Raw genomic sequence first — 23,411 nt, forward strand, 5'->3', positions numbered from 1 at the left:
GTGCCAATCCCCCCAGCACGCTGTAAACCCGGCCACGGATGGGGGGCTGGAGTGGGGCTGCTGCTAGCAAACCCCGGCATCCCAGCCTGGGATGTGGTGCCCACAGGAGAGGCTCTCGGGGTGTTTGCTGCGGTCCCCCCAAACCCAGAGCGGGGCACATAGCCCTGAGCCCCCGCGCAGCATCCCTCCGGCTGCCCCGGGCGGCTTTAGGGGAGATAAAGAGGCTTTAGGGGCTCGCCCTGCCAGCCTCTGGCTATCACCTACATTATTCTCCCGTACTATCCCTCGTGCCGGGCGGGATCAAGCTCTGGGGTGGGGACACGCTGTGCCGGTGCCACGGTCCCGCAGTGCAGAGCCCCGGCAGCACCCGATGCTCTCCCCTACCAGCTCCCCTATCGCAATAACACCCATTTTTTTGCGCCGTGCCAATAGCTATGCTCCTTTTCTTTTGGTACCAGTTCCCCCTTCTCGGTTTCCTCCCCCAACATTTCTTATAAAAATAAGATTGTGCTTATTTAGAAAATAATATTATTTTTTTTTTTTTTTAAGAAAAGTTTCCAGTTTAAAAAAAAGGTGGTATATCAAAATATGGCAAAACTTTGGCTGTCAATCGCTAAACTCTAATTAAAAATATCGACGAAAAAGGCATTGTGCTGTCAATATTGGCTGCTGTAACGCTTCACCCTCCGGTACCGATGGTAAATACTACACCTGGGCAGGTTAGCTGCCCTAGGACACGCTCGGAAGCCGCCCTTGGGTTTTTCTAGCACATCACCGTCATCCTTCAGCGGAACTATTCAAACCGTAAGAGACTTAAAGACGCATGAAAAGCCTTGGTAAAATACAACGGAGGCTGCACCGGGAAGAGCCACACTTACAAGGCGGTTGCATACATATTCTTCTCGAGAGGAATGTCTATTTTCTCACCTTAGTGCTTAGAAAAAAATATGATTGTTTATATGGTTCATTAAAGGAGAGAGGCAGATCCTTTGTATAAAAGGTATTTGAGAGTAGAAGTAAAATGCAAATGGGTCTATCAGATCCAGACATATATAAACATACATATCGCGATATATTTATATATGTAATCTCTACATATTCCAAGGTTGGGATGCATTATTGCAATATCCTTACAGATGACCTATTCTTTTCCATTCTCCTTTGCTTTTGGTTTTCTTGGCTGGGGTTTTCTTTCTCAAAAAAAAAAAAAAAAAAGAAGAAAAAAACCAAGCTGCAAACGGCTCCGAGAGCTCCCAGCCGCCTCGCTGGGACCGCTCTGGCCTGACCTCCAGCACGTGTGTTTGGAAGAACTGGGCTGATGCCCTGCCCCAGCAGCCGCTGGCCGTGCCCTCCTCCGCGGCACGGCACGGCACGGCACGGCACGGCACCCCTGCCCGGCGATCCCCGGCTGGTTATTGCTTAATTCTCCCTCCCCATACTGGCCTTTAGGGTATTTACAGTTCTTTGGCTTGACTCGAACACAACAGTTTGGCACTTTCTCTCCGGCGTCGGTTGCCACCAAGCCGCCGCCGGAGCCGCCGGCAGCGCTGAGGATGGGGGCAAGGAGGAGAAGAGGCCACCTCGCCACGAGGCAATGAGAAAACACGGGTTGGCTTCTGCTAGCTCAAACGAGTTGCGCTTCTCCCCGTCGAAATAAGACGACTTGTGTTTTGCACAAACTCATCCGGAGGAGAAAGGATGCCGGGGGACCGCCGGCGGGACTCCGCCATGCCCGGGGGTCTCCATCCCGCCCGCCGTCGGGGCGATCCTCCAAGTGCAAATGGTTTCCACGGCCTCGGTTTGCAGGGAGCGGTGCGGGGCGGGGGGAAGGCGGCGTTGACGGCCCCCGATGCGGGGCGGGGAGCCCCAGGCTCCCCCCCGAGGGCGGGCAGCCAGTCCTGTCCCCCGCGGCGCTCAGACGACGAACTCCGGGACTTCATCGTGGGTGAGATCCAACGAGAAGTATTTGCTGGTTCTTTTGACAGGGAAGGTCTCCTGGATGTTGATGCACTGCTGGGCCAAGCAGCCGTTGCAGTAGAGCCCTTCCTCGTCCAGCCCGTGGGCACAGCCGAAGGTGTAGCTCTGGGCCGTATCCTGGCAGAGGTTGGCCAGCTGCAAGAAGTCCTTCTGGTAGAGCCGAATGTCATCCAGGCTCAGGCTGTGCCGGTCCGTCGACGTCTTCGGCTTCCTGCACGTCGTCTGGGCATAGCAGAGAGGGGGCTCAGGACCCGCCGGGGAGCCAAGGGGGTCGGGGAAACCCAAAACCCCGGTGCTAGCCGGGCTTTCACCAAAAGGTGAAACCTTGGGTTTCACCAAAGCTCCGCCGGCACCGCGTACCTGGGGTAAGGAGTCGGTGCTCTGCCCCCGCAGCTTCACCACCGTCTCCGAGGAGCTGGAGGTGGAGGAGCTGATCTCTTTCACGATGAGCCCTGCGTGGGGGAGAGAGGAAGAGAAGGGTGCCAGCGTTATTTCGAAGCTTCTCAGCTCTCTCGGGATCCGTGCCCGCTGCCCCTGGGGGCTCGCCTTTGCTTTGGGGCTCAGCTCAACGGGGCCCCGATGATGCCCCGCTTGCAAACAGCTTTACCTACGAAGCGTCCCAAATTTGCACCAGAACAGCATTCAAAGCCGTCCCCAGGGAGCCTGGCACCCCAGAGACCTCCCAGTAGCACCCAGCACGGAGCTGGAAATGCGGGCAACTCTCTGGGTGCAGGCACAGCTCCAGAGAAGCCAGGCTCACACGTGCGATAACAGCACCCGTGCTCATGGGAATAAGCGAGGGGCTGTCGTGAAAATGAGAGCAGGGGGGCCAGCAATTGAGAACATTGCCGAAACTACGTCCATTGCCTGCGGGCAGCTCCTGCCATCGTCCCCGGGTACCTCCAAATAACCCGGCATACCTGGGCACCCACCCCTGTGCCACAGGGCGGCTGCATGGAGCATCAGTCCTGCTCCGAGTAAAACCTGCACCTTTCCCGGGCAACCCCTTCTTTTTAAAGCTTCACCACATTTACCCCCTCTCTCCTTCGACCCACCGGGCGAACGGCTTTTCCCAGCGTCCCAAATGGACGCCTCGGGCTGATTTTGCTCCGCCGAGCACCAAAGGTGTGACTGGCGCTGGGGAATCGGAAATAAAAGCGGCCGCCACCTTACCCGAGTGCCCGTTGAACTTGCGCGACAGCAGCATGTCCTCCGTGATGTAGACGCACATGTCGGGGCTCACCTCCATCTCGCCAGCCTGCTCCAGCTCCCGGGGGTCATCCACCAGCATCTCGATTTCTGCAGGCGGGGAGGAGGCGGGACGAGTCATTGACGTGCACCTTCAGAGCACCCTCCAACCCAGCTACCCGGTGAGACCCAAGCCGAAAAGCCGGTGCTCAGGGCAGCTGGTGTCTCACCGTCATCCTGGGAGTCCTCCTCCAGCCGGTCCTTCCCACCGCTCTCCACCCCGGAGGTGTGGGAGCTGCCGTGGCTGGTCATGGAGCTGCAGGTCTTCAGCTTGCGGTGGGCACCGGCGCCCGAGAAGCCATCCTCGGGCCCCATCTCCCTGGGTTTGGGGTCGGTCTCGATGCCCGAGGTGTGGGAGCTGCTGTGGCTGGCGGTGGAGTGCCGAGAGAGGCGCTTGTGCCGGATGCTGCCGGCGCTGCTGCCGCTGGCCCGCGAGCGCTTCTCCAGCTGCTCCATGTCCAGGTCGAGGGTGTCGCTGATGTACGACTCGCGGTATTGCTTCTTCTCTGCGAGGCCAGCGGCACGCCGTCGGCAGCCTGCACCCCAAATCCACGGGGTGCCCTGGCCCCCCCGGGAAGGGCGTGGCCCCAGTGTCCCCACCCAGGGACACTGTCACCCGAGCCCAGCGGGGTGGCACAGCAGGAGCCAGCCCTGTCCCGGTGGCATTCGGGGATGGTGGTGGTGGGGGGAGCCTCAAACCTGCTGTGCTCTGTGCTGTGCCACCCTCCAAAGGAAGATGAGGAGGAAGAGGAAGAAGAAGAGGAGGAAGAGGAGGAAGGAGGAGGAAGAAAATGAGGAGGAGGGGGAGGAAAAAAAAGAGGAGAAGGAAGAAGATGAGGAGGAGGAGGAGGAAGATGAGGAGGAAGAAGAGGAGGAAGAAGAAGAGGAGGAGGAAGAGGAGGAGGAGGGGAAAGAGGAAGATGAGGAGGGGAAACAGGAAGATGAGGAGGAGAAAGAGGAAGATGAGGAGGAGGAGGGGAAAGAGGAAGATGAGGAGGGGAAAGAGGAAGATGAGGAGGAAGATCTTACATTTGCACAAGGGCTTTCTGAGCTTGGAGATGGGATGCGGGGCACTGGGAAGCGCTGCATTGGGGCACTGGGGAGAACTGGGCCATCAGGGACCGCGGCGGGGCTTGTGCCCATCCCTAAGCGGCCGGGGGGTCTGCGGGCACCCAGCCCAGCCCGGGAGGGTTTGCCTGTCGGGCAGGGCCAGGGCGCACCGACGCACGGTCGAGGGGGGACGTGGGGACAGCCACCCCCCGACACGCTCCCGGCTACGGGGCTGGCACGAGGGTGCTCGTGCAGACAGAAGAGCCGGGTGGGAGCCCGGCACTGGTGGGATTTGCGTCCCGGGGGGGGGGGGGGCACCGACCTTCGTTCTCCTCCAGCTTGCGGACCTGGCGCAGGACGGGCTGCAGGTTCATGTAGAGGCGGTGGCTGCTGCTGAGCAGCTGCAGGAGGTGGCGGGAGCGCAGCGGGCAGCCCGTGTAGTAGATGAGCTTCCTGGCCGAGGGCAGCCCGTCCGGCAGGATCTCAAACTTCTTGCCCTACGTGGGAGAGGGGGAACATCAGCTCCGGAGAGAAAAATACTCTGATTCTCACCCGGTCCCGTTGCAGCCCCCCTGTTAACCCCCCCAGTCTGCGATCACCCCGCTTGAGGTCTGTGCACCACCACCCCGTGCCCAAAGCAGAGCCCACGGGGGGAGATGCTCTGCCTGGGGATGGTGGCACTCACCACGAACACCAGTTTCCCCACGTTTGTCCAGGGGAAGTCGTAGAGCAGCTGCTTTTCTTCATCCAAGTTCTGCAAAAAGAAGAGAGGCGGGCCCAGCTGAGGATGCCGGCAGGGGCTGCCCACGCCTGCCCGGCAGCGGGCAGGGAGCCGAGCCGTCGCCCTCGCTCAGCCACCTACCTGGAAGATCTGGATGCCCCGTGTCGTCAGCCCCAGCGTCAGGGAGGCCTCCACCTCCCTTTTGTCCTAAGGAGGAAAAAATTTGATGGTTTTAAGTACACAATTTGCAGCACGAAGTGGATAAATCTGCCCCCCCGCCCAGGTATCCTCCTCTAATCAGCCCATCTCCCGCGCAGCAACATCAGCCGCAGGCAGCAGGTGCCACATGAATCACAGAATCATTTAGGTTGGAAAAGACCCTTAAGATCGTCGAGTCCAACCATTTAATTAATGACGCACACCCCCCACCCGCTCGCGTCCTCTAACACCCTCCCAGGCGCCTGCCACCCCCCTCACCGCCCAGGAACACCCCAGCTTGGGTCTGGAAAAGCCGTTTAACCTCAGAAAATTTGGAAGGACCTTCAGAAACAGAGCTGGGGCACTTTTACGCTTGAGCCCAACCTGCTCCTCACCGGCACAGAGCGGGTGACGGTGGGGCAGCCCAGCCTGCCTGCAGCAGCACGGGGAGCACCAGCCACGCACGTGGCCACCGGCCCCTCTGCGCATCTCCCTGGGGGGCTGGAAATAAGGTTTTATTTTTTCTTTACAGCCCTTTTTAACGATGTACCCCCTTGCCATGCTCAGACGCTCTCTGTACTTGCCATGCCCTGTGCTCTCCCGAAGGCAAACTTCTCTTTAACTTCAGGATGCTATAAAATGATTTGCGAAGCACCAGCTCCCAGCAAACAAATTGCTTTGTTGCCAGGAGAAAAACCCAGCGTGTATTTCTTAGGGAGGGGGTACCAAAAAATAACATCCCCGAAACCTCACGGCTGCCTCCTCGCACCCCGGCAAACCTCTCGCCTCTCCGTAACTTGTAGAAAACGGCAGGAATATAAAAAGCTGCGTCTCCCTGCCTCTGGGAGCGAAGCACTGCCCTCGAGACCGCTCAGCTCCAGCCAGCGAGTGCCAATTCAAACGCAGCTCTTCCCAAAATACCTCAGAAAGCGCTCAGCAGTTGCTCCTTTCAAGAAAAAGCAGCCCCGAATCCAACAGCCAGCCTGGGCTCGCGGCCGGGGCTCACCTTGTACAACCTGTAGTAGTGCACAGCCACGTCGTCCAGCCGGACGGCCTCCTTGATGTACTTGAGATGGGCTTCGGAGGCCGTCAGGGCAAACTGATCTTTGTGCATGTTTGGGACGTGCTTCAGGATGTAGTCCTTGCCCCTCTTGGCAACCACCTGTTTGGAGGAGAAGAGAAGCCCGTCCAGGGGAGCCGCTCCGTGCTTGCTCGGGGCCGGCCGCCAGCCCCGGCGCTCCCGGGCAGCAGAGATTTCCAGGGAAAAGGGAAATCGGAGCAATACGTTCCGTTATAGAGACCCGCAAGCCAAAATAAAACAGATGGAGAAGCCAACAACTTCTCGCCAGCAGGATTTCCCACTGGGAAGTGCACGTTTGCTCCACGTGCTCGTCCCATGGAGCTCACACCACCGGGAACACCCGTGCCGGGGCAGGGAGAGCCACGCACGGGGTCCCTGCTTGGCTGGGGGACACGGCCCCGGGGCCGTCGCTCCTCAGCGACAGGTACAACAAAAAGAGAAGCTGGCAGATTTGGGGCAAAACCCAGAAAGCACGTAAAGCGGGCAACGGTGCCTACATCTTTTATAAATCTTCCCAGCATCCGCTGGCAGCCCTGGCTGCGGGGAACCACGGGGGGAGCTTCAGCTGCCGGGGTCCGAGGGCGCATCGCACGCGGCCGCGCAGCCCCTCGCTGCCCCGCCCTAACTAATATTTACCTGTCTGGTAATAAACGGACTCGTTCTGGGTACCCCGCAGAGGCTGGCACCAGGCCCTCGCTGCGGGGAGGGGGGTCCCTGCCGAAGGGGTCCCCGCTGGGAGCTGCCTGGGCCACTGCCGTGCCCGCAGTAGGTGCCACATTAATCACAGCATCATTTAGGTTGGACCATTTAGGGATGGGCACAAATACGGGACCGCTCCCTGCTCCGCTCCTGCGCAAAGTCGTCGGGGCGGCATCGCCCCAGCGCCCAGCTCTGCCTGCCGGTCAGAGGTGACCTGCCTCAGTTTCCCTCCAGGACTGTCCCAGGAGCTGCCTACACCCACAGCACGGAGGACGCCGGGTCCCAAAGGGCTCCAAAGCCCGAGGGAGGGCACGCGGTGATGGCTGGGGCGATGCCGTCATGGCACGTGGCATGCAGGGAAGCCCCCCCCTGCAGCACACGGGGAAACCCCCAGCAGCAGCGCGGGCTGCCCCAGCCACCGCACCGACCCCGAGGCTCCCCGCCCGCAGCGATGCGCAGCCCCGCAGCCGTCAGAGGTAATTAATAACCGGGACTAAGCCAGAGACAGGGAGGCAGCAGGAACGCCGGCCGCCCGGGAAGCCTCCCAGCAGCCCGGCATCCTCGTAGGGATTCCCGCGAGCTTAGAGGGGCGTGCTTACCCAGGCGGGGAAATAGGCTTCGGGCTCGAAGTACTTCCCGTAGTGCTTGTTGCGCTTGAAGTCGCCCAGGTCGGCTTGGAGGGCGAAGGCGGTGAGGAGGAAGTAAGCCTCCTCGCGCAGCACGCACTGGGAGTGCAGCACTTGCTTCCGCAGGTGCCAGTAGTAGTAGTAGCGTGCCGTCCGGTCGCTGCGGGGAGCAGAGGAGAGAGGGGAGGAGAGGGGAGCCGGCGGGCACCCACCCACCACCCAGCCCAGGGGGTGGGAGACAACTCCGGCACCTTCCTCCCGGTGGGAAGCTCTTACAGGGGGAGCAGGGCCGGGTGCCGAGTCGTTTGCCCCCTTTCCCCCCGTTCGTTAAAGCCGGGGCTCTCATTAGGTGATGCAAAACCGCAGCCGCTTCGCTGTGCTGAAATTTCCAGGCCTCCCCCCGCCCCCCGACAGCATCCTTGTGTGGCTGCAGATGCTGCAGATGCCCTCGTGTCCCCACACGCCCAAGACCATGAAAATTATTTTTTCCCCGAAACAGGACCTCCAGCTCCCACCCAGCCACATGCAGGCACATGAATTAAAATCAGGCCGTGCCGCGGGTTAAGCTGGGACAAAACCCTAAACACGATGTCCCCAGCCCCCCAAAAGGCTTCCTCCTCGCTGGCGGGGAGCAGTGTCCCCACCTGCCCCTGGCACCCGGCCACAACAGAAAGGACAAGGGACCCCAAAAGGGTGTGCGAGCAGCATCCCGCAGCATCCCACGGCATCCCATGGCATCCCGCGGCATCCCACGGCATCCCGCAGCATCCCACAGCATCCCACAGCATCCCACGGCATCCCACAGCATCCCACAGCATCCCACAGCATCCCACGGCATCCCACAGCATCCCACGGCATCCCACAGCATCCCACAGCATCCCGTGGCATCCCGCAGCATCCCACAGCATCCCGCAGCATTCCACGGCATCCCACAGCATCCCACAGCATCCTGTGGCATCCCACAGCATCCCACGGCATCCCACAGCATCCCACGGCATCCCGCGGCATCCCATGGCATCCCGTGGCATCCCGCAGCATCCCACAACATCCCACGGCATCCCACAGCATCCCACGGCATCCTGTGGCATCCCACAGCATCCCACAACATCCCACGGCATCCCGCAGCATCCCATGGCATCCCGTGGCATCCCACAGCATCCCACAACATCCCACGGCATCCCGCAGCATCCCACAGCATCCCGCGGCATCCCACAGCATCCCACAGCATCCCACGGCATCCCACAGCATCCTGTCGCATCCCACGGCATCCCACAGCATCCCACGGCATCCCGCAGCATCCCACGGCATCCCACAGCATCCCGCTGAGGCAGGGGCACCCCGGGGTGCTCCCCTGCCAGCCGCTCGCCCTGGGTGGGCGCCCACCGCGGTGGGGCCGGGTGGGTGCAGCCTACCTGATCAGCCTGCCGTTCTCCACGTAGTACTGCACTCGGAAGTGGATGATCATCGGGGGGCCAAACTGGTCGATCCCCTGGAACGGAGGAGATATTCAGGGCTCCTGTGGAGACCCCGGCATCGTGCCCCAGCCCCCGGCCCCTCGCCTCGGCTCGCCCGGGGCCGGGTCCGTCACGGCCACCCCCTTGCCCCCACGGGGTGAAAGCCGCTCACTAACACCGATCGCATTTTTTTTCCTGAATTCGACACCCATTTTTTTCCCCAATATGCTGAAACATGAAGGGGATTTGGATTTAGAGAAGCAGGCGGCTGGGTTCGAGACCCCCAGGGGTCTGCAGCCCCCCACTGCCGCTGTCCCTCCCCAGCCTGTCACCCACCAGTCCCCGTCTCGGCGCCAGCACAGGAGCCTTCACACCAACCCCCTTGGCACGTTGCATTGGAATAATTAAAAGCTGCTTTGGGGGGAAAAAAAAGCCAAATGCTTGATTTTAGAAACCGGAAGAAAGGGCCACCTTAAAAATTCTGCTGAAATATAAGGAAACGAGGGAGGAAAAAATTCCCACCGCCGGGGTGGGGAGCACGGAGGACGCGTCCCCAGCTGGGGCGTGCGGTGGCGCTTGGGGTGACGGCCATCAAAAACATCACCCAGGTTTTGTTTCGCACGCCCGTCCCCCCGCCCCGCGCTGGCTAACAGCCGAGTGCCCCCCCCCCGCCCCCGCCTGCGTTTTCCCGTGTCCTGGAAGTGACCTGCGATGGGGACAGAGGTGGCCTTACTGCCGTCAGCTCTCCATGCAAGACCTCACCGCTGACCTTGCTGGCCTCCTTCTTCCACTCCTTGGGGCAGTACTTGTAGAGTTTCTGGGCCAGGTCCATGTACACGTGCTCATTGTCTGGGTGGGACAGAGGTGGCATCAGCATCCCCCGCGTGTCCCCTGCCTCCCACCAAGCCCTGCCCCGTCGGTGGGTTCTATGGGGGGGTCCATAACCGCCTCGTCACCTAATGAGAGGCCACCAAAGGGCTGAGTAAATTCGTACCCACCAGTGGGCAAGCACGCATCCCCGACCCAGCGGCACCGCGCCTTGCCGAGCCGCGACGGCATCAGGCTGGACCGGCCACAGGTACCGAACCCACGGCATAAGCCCCCGACGTACTCTGGATGACGCTGAGCCCGAAGAGGTGACAGTCCTTCAGCCTCAGGAGGTCACACACCTGCACCAGCAACTCGTGGCACAAAATCTTCACCTGCAAAAAAACCCACAGGCGGTCCCCACTGCATCTGCCAGCCGGGGAGCCGAGCCGGGCAGGCAGCACCGAACCCCCCGCCGCGTCCCCGAGCAGGAGCGGGGGTGACAGGCGGGGCTGTGGGGCTCATTTTTTCCATGGGGCTGACGTGTAAGTCCCCAAAAGCCGGCCCCCACCCCGGGGTGCAGGACCGGAGCTCTCCCAGGGGTGGGATGCGCAGGGGAGCACAGGGCAGCTCGAGAGCGGCGGGCGGTGGTGGAGACCTCGCTGCAACCAGCCCGGCAGCGGGGAGATGGCTTTGGGGGCGGAAACCAGCATATTGGGTGGTGGGGAATTGAAAAAAATTAAAAGCGGAGGAATTTTATGTTAAATACGACATCCGAATCGGAGCCAAATCCCCCCCTCCCTCCCCCCCCGCTTATTTGCTGGGGTACAAGCGGCCAAATTGCCATCCGCAATAGATGCGTGGAGCGAGGACCCCAGGAGGAAGGGCTGCCCGCTCCTCGTCGTGCCGCCCCGTGGGCTGGCACGTGGCAGGTCACCCCCTGAAACTCCCCGCGCTGCCAGCGGCACGTCGAGTCAAGGAGAAGCAGGGGAGCGTAAAACGTTGCCGCAGCCTTCAGGGGGAATAACTCGTGTGCGTTCCTCCGGCAGGGCGAGAACAGGCAGGCTCAAACTTAAAACCAGAGCTTGCAAATGCACCCGGTTGCAAGCCCCTGGGCGCGATGAAAACGTCGGTGCTCAGGGGCTTTTCCCTGGCCCCCGTGCCGCCTTACGTTGATGATGATGTTGAGGGAGTCGTCGTTGGGGAGGAAGATGCAAACGCTGCGGCGGTCCTGCATGACTCTGTTGTTGTGGAAGGTCAGTTTGTTCATCGTGGTCCGGGCTCGGGGCTCGGGGCAGGCGGCGGACACCTCACCAGCGGGCCGGGGCGGCCTCGGTCCCCGCGGGCGCCATCCCTGCGGGCGAGAGGGGGGCTGAGCCCCGTGCACGGCACCCCCGGCTTCCCGCGCCCCGATGTGGGTGGGCATCCTTCCCACCCACCACCACGTCCCCCAGAAGTGGGGCGTCACAGGGGACACCCCGAAAGCCCCGAGCGCACCCCGCCACGGCCACCCCGCATCCCAACCCCGGCGCCGCGGTTAGGGCGGCGCAGGATCGCGGCCGAGCCCAAAAAACCTGACCCAGCAGTTTTATTCTCCCGGCTGGGGTTCAGAAAAACCTCAGGAAAGGCTTTCCTGGCATCGTTAAAAAAAATAAAAGTCTATCCGCTGGGAACAAGCCCGGCTCTGCCGGCGAGGAGCGGAGCGGCAGCGGCGCGGGAGGTTTTGCCGCCAGCAGCAGAAAGGCGAGGGGCCGGTGCGGGGCCCCACGGCAGGACCCCCGCGTCCCCTCCAGCGTCACCTCCCCCAGCTCCGGCTCTTCACAGGGGTTAAATAAAGCCAAGGCGAGCGCTAACGGTGATCTGCAGGTGGGAATCGCCATCTCTTGCCATTTCCCAGCGTTCGCCTAAACCCGTACCGGGGCCGAGCGGGTGAATCCCTCCTAGCACTAACCCCGGGCAATTCGGTTTTGCCTTATTTTCAAGGGCAAATATTCCTTAAGCGCTTTTTACCCCGCGACCATCCCCAGGGACACAAACGCATGCATGACACAACTCTGAACTAGCTCACCCTTTCTCTAACCCATAGGTTTATGCTGGCACTGAGGACAGTATAGTGTCTCCCTCTTCACCAAATATTTGCTTTGGTCTCAAGGAAAATGCCTTTGGCTTCCAAAACAGTTTAACTTGCATATTTGCACAGCAGGGGAAAAAAAGTGCCCTGAGGTGACTTTGTGTTGGGTTTTGCAGAAGTTGGGAAATCCAGAGGTGATGCTCTCTCACCACGCCGCCCTGGCCTTGCAGCACCGAGGCCCCGCGCAGCTGTGCCGCACGGCCCTGCATTGCATCCGTGCATTGTGGCAGTGCATCGTGGCCATGCATTGCATCCGTGCATCACGGCCATGCGTTGTGGCCATGCATTGCATCCGTGCATTGTGGCAGTGCATCATGGCCATGCATTGCATCCATGCATTGTGGCAGTGCATCGTGGCCATGCATTGCATCCGTGCATTGTGGCAGTGCATCGTGGCCATGCATTGCATCCGTGCATCACGGCCATGCGTTGTGGCCATGCATTGCATCCGTGCATTGTGGCAGTGCATCGTGGCCATGCATTGCATCCATGCGTTGTGGCCATGCATTGCATCCGTGCATTGTGGCAGTGCATCGCGGCCATGCATTGCATCCGTGCATCACGGCCGTGCGTTGCGGCCATGCATTGCATCCGTGCATCGTGGCCATGCATTGCATCCGTGCATCACGGCCATGCGTTGTGGCCATGCATTGCATCCGTGCATCACGGCCGTGCGTTGCGGCCATGCATTGCATCTGTGCATCACAGCTGTGCGTTGTGGCCATGCATTGCATCCGTGCATCACGGCCGTGCGTTGTGGCCATGCATTGCATCCGTGCACTGTGGCAGTGCATCATGGCCATGCATTGCATCCGTGCATCACGGCCATGCATTGCATCCGTGCATCTTGGCCGTGTGTTGTGGCCATGCATTGCATCCATGTGTTGTGGCAGTGCATCGCGGCCATGCATTGCATCCGTGCATTGTGGCAGTGCATCACGGCCGTGCGTTGTGGCCATGCATTGCATCTGTGCATTGTGGCAGTGCATCGTGGCCCTGCATTGCATCCGTGCATTGTGGCAGTGCATCGCGGCCATGCATTGCATCCGTGCATCACGGCTGTGCGTTGTGGCCATGCATTGCATCCGTGCACTGTGGCAGTGCATCATGGCCATGCATTGCATCCGTGCATCATGGCTGTGCGTTGTGGCCGTGCATTGCATCCATGTGTTGTCGCAGTGCATCGCGGCCATGCATTGCATCCGTGCGTTGTGGCAGTGCATCGCGGCCATGCATTGCATCCGTGCATCACGGCCGTGCGTTGTGGCCATGCATTGCATCCGTGCATTGTGGCAGTGCATCGTGGCCATGCATTCCATCCATGCATCGTGGCAGTGCATTGTGGCCATGCATTGCATCCGTGCATCATGGCCGTGTGTTGTGGCCATGCATTGCATCCACGTGTTGTGGCAGTGCATTGCGGCCATGCATTGCATCCGTGCATTGTGGCAGTGCATCGTGGCCATGCATTGCATCCGTGCATTGCGGCAGTGCATCGTGCCCATTCATTGCATCCGTGCATTGCGGCAGTGCATCGTGGCCATGCATTGCATCCGTGCATCACGGCCGTGCGTTGTGGCCATGCATTGCATCCATGCGTTGTGGCAGTGCATCACAGCCATGCATTGCATCCATGTATCACAGATGTGCATCATGGCCATGCATTGCATCTCTGCATCGCATCCATGCATCGCATCCATGCATCGTAGTGGTGCATTGTGGCCATGCGTCGTGGCTAAGTATTGCATCTGTGCATTGTACTTGTGCATGGTGGCCGTGCATCGTGGCCATGTATTGTACCCATGCATTGTGGCCATGCATCGTGGCTGTGCATTGCATCCGTGCATCACGGCCATGTATTACACCTGTGCATTGCATTTGTGCATTGCAGCTGTGCATCATGGCCACGTGTTACATGTGTGCATGGCATTTGTGCATTGTGGCCATGCATTACATGTCTGCATTGCATTTGTGCATTGCAGCCATGCATTACATGTGTGTGTTGAATGTGTCCATTGCATTTGTGCATTGCGACTATGCGTTACATGTCTGCATTGCAGCCATGCATCATGGCCATGCACCGCATCTGTGCACTGCATCTGTGCACTGCATTTGTGCATTGTGGATGCATGGCCATGCATTACACGTGCGTTGCATTTATGCATTGTGGCCGTGCATCGTGGCCATGCACTGCATCTGTGCATTGCATTTGTGCATCGTGGCTGTGCATCGTGGCTGCGCCTTGCATCTGTGCATCATGGTCACGTATTGCATCTCCGCATTGCAGCTGCGCATCGTGGCCACGCACTGCACGCGTACATCGTGGCCACGTATTGCATCCGTGCGCCGCGGCCGTGCGTCGCGGCCATGCCCAGACACGATTGATTGATCCCAACCGGGAGCAAACAGCGCAGCGGCCGGCTTCGTTTCAAGGTTCATTAAAAATCACAGCGGTGAACAAAACGGGGCTGAAGGTATTTGGCAAACGTCCTCGCCCCGGCCAGACACCCGGCAGCTCTCGCACACCGGCGCAGGGCTGGGCGTGAAGCGACTTGCACGGGCTGTGGCAGGGAGGGTGCCGCGTCCCCAGCAAAGCAGCTGTGCCCCGGGGCACCCTCCGGCACCCTCTGCACCCTGCTCCCACCCAAAGGTCTCCTGCAGCAGCCCAACGGGTGCACCAAAGCATCTTCCCACCACAGCCCCGTGGGCTACAGCCGGCTCAGAACTACGGCCACAGGCACAAACCGCCCCGATTTATTGGTAAAACCATCACCAGGAGGTTATTCTCTGCTGCCAGCGCCGCACGGCCGCGGCCCCGCAGCACCCCTGCCACGGGAACGAGCCCGGAGCAGCCGGTTGGCAACGGGTCCCTCCTCGGCCACAGCCTCCACACCAAACCCTGCTGGCAGGGGGATCCCCGAGGAAAACCCCTTCCTAAAAACCCCTGGAAATGAAACCGAGTCTTCAGGGTGCTGGCAAAAACCCCGCTGTCACAGCTCATCACCCCACTGCCTCCAAACTGCCTCTAAAAAGCAGGCAGGGGCTGGGCATCGGGCCCCATCGTGCAGCTTGAGCGTCCCCCGGGAGAGCTTCCCCGCGGCACCGCGCTGCTCTCGGCACCCCGGGCCTGGCCGTTCCCATGCCAGTCAATATATTTCCTCCTCCTCCTGCAGCCTGAATCGGTCCCTGAGCATCAGGGATTAAAACACACGAGCTGGCGTCAGCGGAGCATGGGCATCGCGCGGCTCAGCGGGGACGGCACCGTCGGAGCCGAGGAAAACGTCTCCCCCAGCAGCAGCTCTGCAGGGCCCTACCTGCGAGAGCAAGCAAAACGCCGGAGGGAAAAAAAAAAAAAACAACCCAATGTATTTTGGTATTTGTATATAAAATTTTCCAGTTCCCGCTGCTGAACGCTAACGCCCCATCAGACGAGCTCGCTCTCTGCAGAGGGCACCACGGGGGTGGCCGGTGGCTCTGTGAGACCCCCCCTCAGCTCCCGGAGCTTCCCCCGGGGCTCTGCCAGCCCTCTGCGAGCTGGAGCTGCGGCAGATTTAGCAAGCGGGCACAAAAAGCCCTTTCCAGGGCGATGTGCCTCCAGCAGCCTCGGCCAGACGCCGGCAAATTCTTTCCGAGCATCTGCTGCTCATTCCTACAATGTCAGCTTTGATTCCCCGGAACCCCGCGCCGCTGCCCTCGTCGAGTTGCTTCTGCTCCGGCGCAAGCACCGGCATGAGGCATGAACGTGCCCGGCTCCGAGCTGGCAAGAGCCTGGGATTGGGATTTCCCCTGGAACGCCGCGCCGGGGGGTGACACGGGTCACCCCGCAGCCCAAGCGGCAACCTCCACCCCGGGCGGCTTTGCAAGGGGTTTTCCATCTGGAGAGCAAAGCCAGCCGGAAAAATTCACTGGGAATTCACTGGGATTCACTGGGAATCAGGACTCGAGCACGGATCAGCCTCCGCAGTGCTGGGAGATCCAGGTCTTCCAGCCGCGCTTTCCCCGCTATAGGGAAAAGACCAGTAAAACTCCATAGGAATGCACCGCAAACCCCGTACGCGCCTTGTAACTCCGGGGCTACGCGGAGAAAATCCCTCGATCCACCGTGGTTTTTAGCCCCGGCTGCTGGAATACCATCTCCCTCCCTGCTACCCGCGCCACGGGATAAAGCCCGTCGCAAAGCTCTGCTGTAAAGAAAACATCGTGCAATAAACCTGCCGGCCAGCGCAGCTTGGAAAAGCAGCTCGGGCCGTCGCTGCTGACTCGGCGGGGGATTTATTCAGCACGGGGTCTTGCAAACGCGGCCGAGGGCAGGCGGAGGCTGGGCCCGGTTCAGACGGAGGTGCCGGAGCAGCGTGCCAGGCTCTCATAGGAAATATAAATTTGGATGCAATTCCACGGTTGGGGATTTAACATCGCTTGAACTTGCCGGCTGAGGTGGGTTTTTCTTCCAAAGAAGCAAGCGTGCTGCTTCTGTGCACGCGAAGGGAGGCTGGTTTGCACGTGCAGCGTTCCTTCCCCCCTCCGCGTATTTAATTACATTTAAAAGAAGCGGCTGAGTCTCCGTGCCCGCGGGTTTGGGTCAGGTTTGTACCCCCGTGGCACCCACCGGACCATCACAGCGCCCACTGCCCAACCCGGCCGCAACCCCCAGCCCCCAAACAGATCCAGCCCATTTCTCCACCACTCAAATTCATCCTCCCCTTGCCAAAATATCCGTTTTTTAAAAAATTCTGCCCTATCGGCCATCTAACCCGTCGCCAGGCTTTTGTTCCAGCCCTCCCGAGCCACCACAGGGGCGAGGGAAGGGATTCGGCACGGGATCCGCACGGGCCGTCCCGCAGCGAGAGGCTGCCCAAAGTGCAGAGCGAGATGGGAAGATGAATTCACGGGGCAGGAATTTCTTGTTTTTAAGAGTTTAGAGTCGGTTTTACCCCACATCACAGGGCGCAGGTATGTGCGAGCTGTTATTACAAGTTTTAAGGCCGTCACTTAATGCAGTCTCTATTAACCCAAAAGCTAGATTAATTCCTGCTTGCGGTTGCCCCGTAATTAAAATCGTCTCCAATTCTTCATGAACTCAACAGTTTCCTCCTAATGAAGAGAGGCAGATGAAAGAGACCTTCACTGGGAAAAAGGACTCGGTTATAAATATTACATTACTTCATCCGCCACAAAAGCTATTTGGATGCTGGAAACTCAGCCTGGGCAGCCGGGGGCCAGCCCCCCCCAGCCCCAGCAGATGCCCCCGAGCGCTGGAGGTGTCCAAAAAGCCTCTGCAAGGAAGGTCCCCCCAGGAGCTCGCCCGTCTCCACCTCTGCAACACTCCTCTTCTTCCTCCTCTTCTTCCTCCCCTTTGGGTGCTGCGATGGGACAGCACCAACGGGCAGAGCGGGCGCTGAGGACACCCGGGGACGGCCGCAAAGGGCTGAGCCAAGCGCATCATCCCAAAAACGGGGTAACGGCCCCTCTGCCACCTCCTATTTGTGTCGCAGCTGCAATCGCAGCCAGCACCGGGGACGAGCTCCGTGGGACGTCACATCAGGGCACCGGGAGGCACGGGCCGAGCCACGGCAGCTTGGGAAACCGCTCCCCCTGCCCATCCTTCTGCCATGCACGGAGCTGAATCCGGCCTGGAAGGGTCGATTTTCCATCCGCCTGCAACCCACGGCACAGCCATTCCAGGCCTCTTCAGTCCCTTACTTTGGTGCACTAAAAAATAAATAAAGCTGCCCGGCCTCCGCCGAGGATGCACACAGAAATGGATTTCGCCTGGCACAGGCTCCAGCGAGGGAGGGACGGCGCCTGCTCTTCCTCTTCTGTTATTGAACCAGCCCCTTCCATTTTATTTCCTTCCCGAAAGCTTTACCCCGAGCCTTCGGGATTAGAGCAATATCTGCTAAGAGCATCCAGTCGCATCAAGACCAGGTTGGGGGAGAGCGCGCTCGGGGCCAGCACAGAGCCCCGCCGGGCACCCCACGTCCCGATGGGGCGCGCGGCTCCGGATCCTGGCCCCCGCCGCATTCCCGGGAGCTTTATGAACCATCCCCTGGCGTCGCCAGCAACAAGCCCAAACCCCCCAGTGCCCCGGCGCAGCTCCCGGGAGCGCAGGCATCGCTCCGAAGGACGCACGTGGACGCGAAGCAGCGCTTCGCTCCCCGCTCCGTGGGCAGGCTGCAGCCCACGCTGCCAGCAGCATCCCTAAATCCCTTGGGATTTGGCCCTGGGCTTTGGCCGCGGGATCTGCTCTCTGGACCACAAAGCAGCCATAAGGGCCACTGTCACCATCCCGCATCCCCACACCCGAGTTTCCAAGCCACGGGCATCCCTAATAAAAATAAAACCCCCTCAAGATGCTCCGGCCCTGGGCAAACCTCTCCTTCCCGGGAGAAAGCGCTTTCGGGGAGCCCCGTCCCCGTCCCCCGGCTCCCGGGCACGCTCCCCTACATGGGATCAGCGCCCAAAGCCATCCCTGCTCCGGGAAACGCGCAGTGCTTCATGGACATGAGGAGGAGGGGAAAAAAAAAAAAAAAAAAGGATGTGAAGCGCTCTGCAGACAGCCGAGAGCCCGAAAACCAACTCCATTTTATGCCGAAACGCCCGTAACCGCGCCTGGACTATCCAGAGCCCCCGCTGCGGTCCACGGCGTCCTCGCCCCCAGCTCCAGATCCGGCAAAACGAAGCCAAACCAAGTTACTTTTTTTTAATCCTGGAGCGGGCAGAGAGGAGATTTGTCTTCCCCCAGCAGTGCCGCTCTCCGGTTCTCCGGCTGGGAGAGCTCCTCGGCCACGCCAAAGCCTCCATATAAACTTCCCTGCCCCAGCAGCAACGGGGTAAAACGTTTGGGGGTTTGGTTTTGTTTTTTTTTTTGGTTTGAAAAATATCCTAAGCCCGCTTTTCAGACAAGAAAAAAAAAAAAAAGCATAAAACTCAATTAAGAAGCAGGCAGATATTTTAACCGCCGCCATCACTTGTGTACTCCATCTGGAGTCCAAAGGCTGCTTTTTTTTTTTTAGCAGGAGGGAGCTGACATCATCTTAATTTGAAATTCACATTTATTTTTACATCTGGTCTGAATTAATCTTTTTCAGCGTACTGACTTTCATGTAATGGAATAATTGCTTACAGACTCTGGGTTTAAAGAGCCTGAATAAACCCAGTTTAAAAAAAGAAACCCCTTTACAAAACGATAGTAAAAAGCCAGTACCTATAAGCAAACCCCAATACGCCTTCGGGACTGGGAGTTTTAAACGAAACAACATCGCTTTCAAGCAAGAGAGCGTGAATTAATCCTCGCTCTATCCAAGAATTGGAGAGGGCGAGCGAGCCCCGTGGAAAAACACCGACACAAACCAGCCCGGGAATTCGGCAGAGCAGCAAAGCCCTGCGTACCCAGCTCCATCGGTGCCACGCCGAAGCATCTCTGGAAAAGCAGAGTTTGGCTTAGAGGGAAAAAAAATCCTCACGACCAGGAACACATGGGCCGTGAGCAGGGAAAAAAAGCTGATTCCGGACTGCAAGACGACAGCAAAGGTGGCGGGGGGCCGGGGGCACAGCAGGGACGGGCACCGCTTTACTCCCACGTGCGAGTCAAAGGACACGGGAACACCAAGCGTGGTCCTGGGAAACCTCGGCTCCGTCCTGGGAAACCTCAGCCCCGATGTCCTTGCTGCCACGAGGGCACGAGGTCAGTTAAAGCCCAGCGTAAGAGCTGCATGGGTTTATCCTCGCCACTTCCAGAACCTGGCGGGGATTCGCATCCCCGGTGGGAAACACGGAGAAGACCATCAGTGGCACTTCCAGGCATCAGCCTGCGCGCCGAGCCACGGCACCCCCACGGGCAACCCATGGGGGGGCACCCATGGGTGAGTAGGGCCCATGGACGAGGGGGCCCCACAGGTGACTGTGACCCAGAAACAGGAGGATCCATGGATGAGGGGACCCATGGGTGAGGGGACCAACAGATGACGGGACCCATGGGTGAGGGATCCCATCGGCAAGCACAACCCACAGCCAAGAGGACCACGGGTGAGGGGACCAACAAGTGACATGGCCCACGGGTGAGGGGTCCCATGGGCAAGTGCAACCCATGGGCGAGGGGACCCACGGGTGAACGCAACCCACGGAAAAGAGGTCTCGCAGACAAGAGGACCCTCGGGTGAGGGGACCTATGGGTGAGAAGACCCACTGGTGAGTGTGGCCCTGGGGTGATGGAACCCATGGGTGAGTGTGGCCCACGAGCAAGGGGTCCCACAGGTGAGGGGACACGTTGGCATGTGAGAGCCAGGGGCGAGGGGTCCTGCAGGCAAGGGGACCTGTGGGTGAGTGTGACCCCGGGGTGAGGGGATCTGTGGGTGAGTGGGACCCATGGGCAAGTCTTATCCACAGGCAAGGGGACCCGTGGGCAAGGCAACCCACAGGTCAGTGACCGATGGGTAAGGGGACCCACTGACGAGGGGATCTGTGGGCGAGCGTGACCCACAGGTGAGGAGACCCGTGGGTGAGTGTGACCCAGGGGCAAGGGGATCCATGGGTGAGTGTGATCTAGGGGTGAGTATGACCCATGAGCAAGGGTCCCCATGGGTGAGGGTACCCACCGGTGAGTGTGACCCATGGGCGAGCATGACTCACAAGCAAGGGCTCCCAGGGGCGAGAAGGCCCGTGGGCAAGTGTGACCCGCGAGCAAGGGGTCCCACATGTGAGAGGGCCCATGGGCAAGTGTGACCCACAAGCAAGGGGTCCCACGAGTGAGAGGGCCTGTGGGCAAGCATGACCCACGAGCAAGGGGTGCCAGGGGTGAGGGGACCCGTGGGTGAGTGTGACACACGAGCAAGGGGTTCCAGGGCGAGGGGACCCGTGGGCGAGTGTGACTCATGAGCAAGGGGTCCCACAGACAAGGGGACCTGTGGGCGAGTGTGACCCGCAAGCAAGGGGTCCCACAGAGAAGGGGACCCGTGGGCGAGTGTGACCCGCAAGCAAGGGGTCCCACAGAGAAGGGGACCCGTGGGCGAGTGTGACCCGCAAGCAAGGGGTCCCACAGAGAAGGGGACCCGTGGGCGACTGTGACCCGTGAGCAGGGGGTCCCAGGGACAAGGGGGCCCGTGGGCAAGTGTGACCCATGAGCAAGGGGTCCCCGGGTGAAGGGACCTGTGGACGAGTGTGACCTGCAAGCAGGGCATCCCAGGGGTGAGGGAGCCCGTGGGCAAGCACGACACGCGAGCAACGGGTCCCACGGGCGAGCACGACCCGCAAGCAAGGGGTCCCACGGGCGAGGCGGCCCATGAGCGAGCGTGACACGCGAGTGAGGGGTCCCACGGCGAGGGGGCCCGTGGGTGGGTGTGAGCGACGAGCAAGGGGTCCCAGCGGCGAGAGGGCCCGTGGGCGAGCGTGACCCACAAGCAGGGCGTCCCAGGGGCGAGGGGGCCCGTGGGCGAGCGCGACCCGCGAGCAAGGGGTCCCAGGGCGAGGGGGCCCGTGGGCGAGCGTGGCCCCGGGGCGCACAGCCCGCGGGCGAGCGGCGGGCGGGGCCGTGGCCGCGGCGGGGCCGGGCCGAGGTCCGGCGGAGCAGCCCGGCCGCCGTTCGCCTTCAGCTCCCCGCGGGCGGGCGGAGGAAATGACTCGCATTCCTGCAGCCGGAGCCTCTCGCACTTCTCCGGCACCAACTCATCCCCGAGCGCAACAAGCAGCCGCGCCGGCCCCACGCCGCCCCACGCCGGGCCCACCCGCGGCAGCCCCGGGCGGGGGGGGGGGGAGGGTGGGTGCCGCGCCGGGCCGGGAGCGCGGCAGCTCCGCCGAGCTGGGTCTAGCCGAGCCGGGCCGGGCCGGGCTAAGCCGGGCCGGGCTAAGCCGGGCCGGGAGCGCGGGGCGCCGGGCACGCACCTACCTGCGGCTCCGGGGACCGCGCTGCCTGCCGAGCCCTGCCTTGCCGTGCCGAGCCCCTGCCTTGCCGTGCCGTGCCGAGCCGAGCCGAGCCGAGCCGAGCCGAGCCCAGCGGAGCCGTGCCCAGCCCAGCCCAGCCCAGCCCAGCCCTGCCCGCCGCCCCCGCCCCTTCCCGGGCCGCACCGCCCCGAGCGGCACCGGCGCCGCCCCCCGCCTGAGCGCGGTCCCCGGGACGGCCGGGGGGAGGAACCGGGCAGCCCCGGGGAGGGGAGCGAGGAGCCCCGGAGGGACCCGAGCAACCCCCCCCCCCCGGCCCCGGCGAGGGGAGCCGAGCGCTTGCCCCGAGGGGGGTGCGGGAAGTCGGGCATCCCCCCGCCCCGGTCCCGGTCCCGGGGGTCCCGCGTTCCCCTGGGGGAACACGAACCTGCCCTGGAAGGGATCCGAGCAGCCCCCGGGGGGGGCCCACGGGCACCGTCCCCGGGGGACTTGAGCATTTCCCGGGAGGGGACCCGAGCCTCCCCAGAGCACATGCCGTCCCCAGGGAAGGTCCCCGGCCGAACGTACGCGGGGAGAGGAGCTGGGCGGCCTCCGGGGGGGACCCGGGCATCTCCCGGGGAGGGGACTCACATGTCCCCCGTGGGGACCCAAGCACCCCTGGGGAGGGGAGCCCAAGCACCCCCTGCACCCAGCCCGGTATCCCCGGCCCTGGCTGTGCCGCTGACATATTAAGCCAGTACTTTGGCGTCAAGTTGAGGCAGGAGCAGAATTAGGGCCAAATCCTGTTCCCCTTAAAGCCTCCACCGATGTCCTGGCAGCTGGATCAAAGGTGAGTTGGGCTCATTCGTGCGACGGCCAGCCGCCGCTCAGCGCACGTAACGGAGCCGGTGCACGCACGGGTCTCTCTCCATAGGTGACCCAGGACGGGAATAGCAGCAGCAGCAGCAGCAGCAGCAGCACCATAAATTAGCAGCAAAGCATCTCCGAGCCGCTCCTTCTTCAGAAGTGCCATCTGGTGAGATTGTTTTTGGAGTCGTTATTTATTCCTCACTTTTAAGTGTCTATAGGCATTTTTTGGGATGACCTGCGAGGCCGGCTCTGCCCCCATAGTCTCTACGAGGCTCCGGGAGAGAACAGCCGCTTGTTCCCAGACCTAAATAAAGAGCAGCTCTGCTGTGAATACCCTGACACTCGTTTCTGAAATCTGTTTGCAGCTCAACAGATCGTGCTGGGTAATTACATTATGCGAGTGCGCAGTACCGGCAGTGGGAATCCAACGCGCTGCTGTCCTCATGGAAAAAACCAACATGGCCTTCGGCAGAGCCCAGACTGGAAAACCCTCGGCTTTGGGCTCGCTCTCGTGCTCTTATCCATGCCACGTGAAATTCAGAGAGCGTTTCCACCCGGCGGCTCGCTCCCGCTTGTGTCGTGCTGAGTCCCCGCGAAGCCACCCGTGCCGAATGCCACCCCAGCCGAGGGCACGGGCAGCGTCGTGGCTGAGCAGGGACCACCACCCCAGCCAGAAATGTCTTTTTTCCCCCAAATT

General features: G+C 61.0%; 1 protein-coding gene across 3 annotated transcripts; it reads right to left on the reverse strand.

The window, feature by feature from the left end:
• Window positions 1-985: 985 nt before the first annotated feature.
• Window positions 986-22,012, reverse strand: FRMD6 (FERM domain containing 6). Of its 3 annotated transcripts, none has more exons than XM_075503945.1 (14): window positions 21,869-22,012; window positions 11,033-11,215; window positions 10,166-10,256; window positions 9,761-9,903; window positions 9,013-9,089; window positions 7,574-7,760; window positions 6,201-6,356; window positions 5,138-5,203; window positions 4,961-5,029; window positions 4,598-4,772; window positions 3,396-3,731; window positions 3,151-3,276; window positions 2,338-2,429; window positions 986-2,199 (listed from the first exon to the last, which is right to left on the reverse strand). In XM_075503945.1, the coding sequence occupies exons 2-14, from the start codon at window positions 11,129-11,131 to the stop codon at window positions 1,915-1,917; spliced, it is 1,902 nt and encodes a 633-aa protein (XP_075360060.1). In that variant the 5' UTR covers window positions 11,132-11,215; window positions 21,869-22,012; the 3' UTR covers window positions 986-1,914. The 3 variants fall into 3 exon arrangements, with proteins under 3 accessions (XP_075360060.1, XP_075360061.1, XP_075360059.1); XM_075503946.1 differs by having other exon boundaries at window positions 9,824-9,903; window positions 21,873-22,002; XM_075503944.1 differs by having other exon boundaries at window positions 21,873-22,002.
• Window positions 22,013-23,411: the final 1,399 nt, after the last annotated feature.

This window comes from Mycteria americana, chromosome 5, assembly GCF_035582795.1.
Source record: "Mycteria americana isolate JAX WOST 10 ecotype Jacksonville Zoo and Gardens chromosome 5, USCA_MyAme_1.0, whole genome shotgun sequence".
NCBI lineage: Eukaryota > Metazoa > Chordata > Aves > Ciconiiformes > Ciconiidae > Mycteria > Mycteria americana.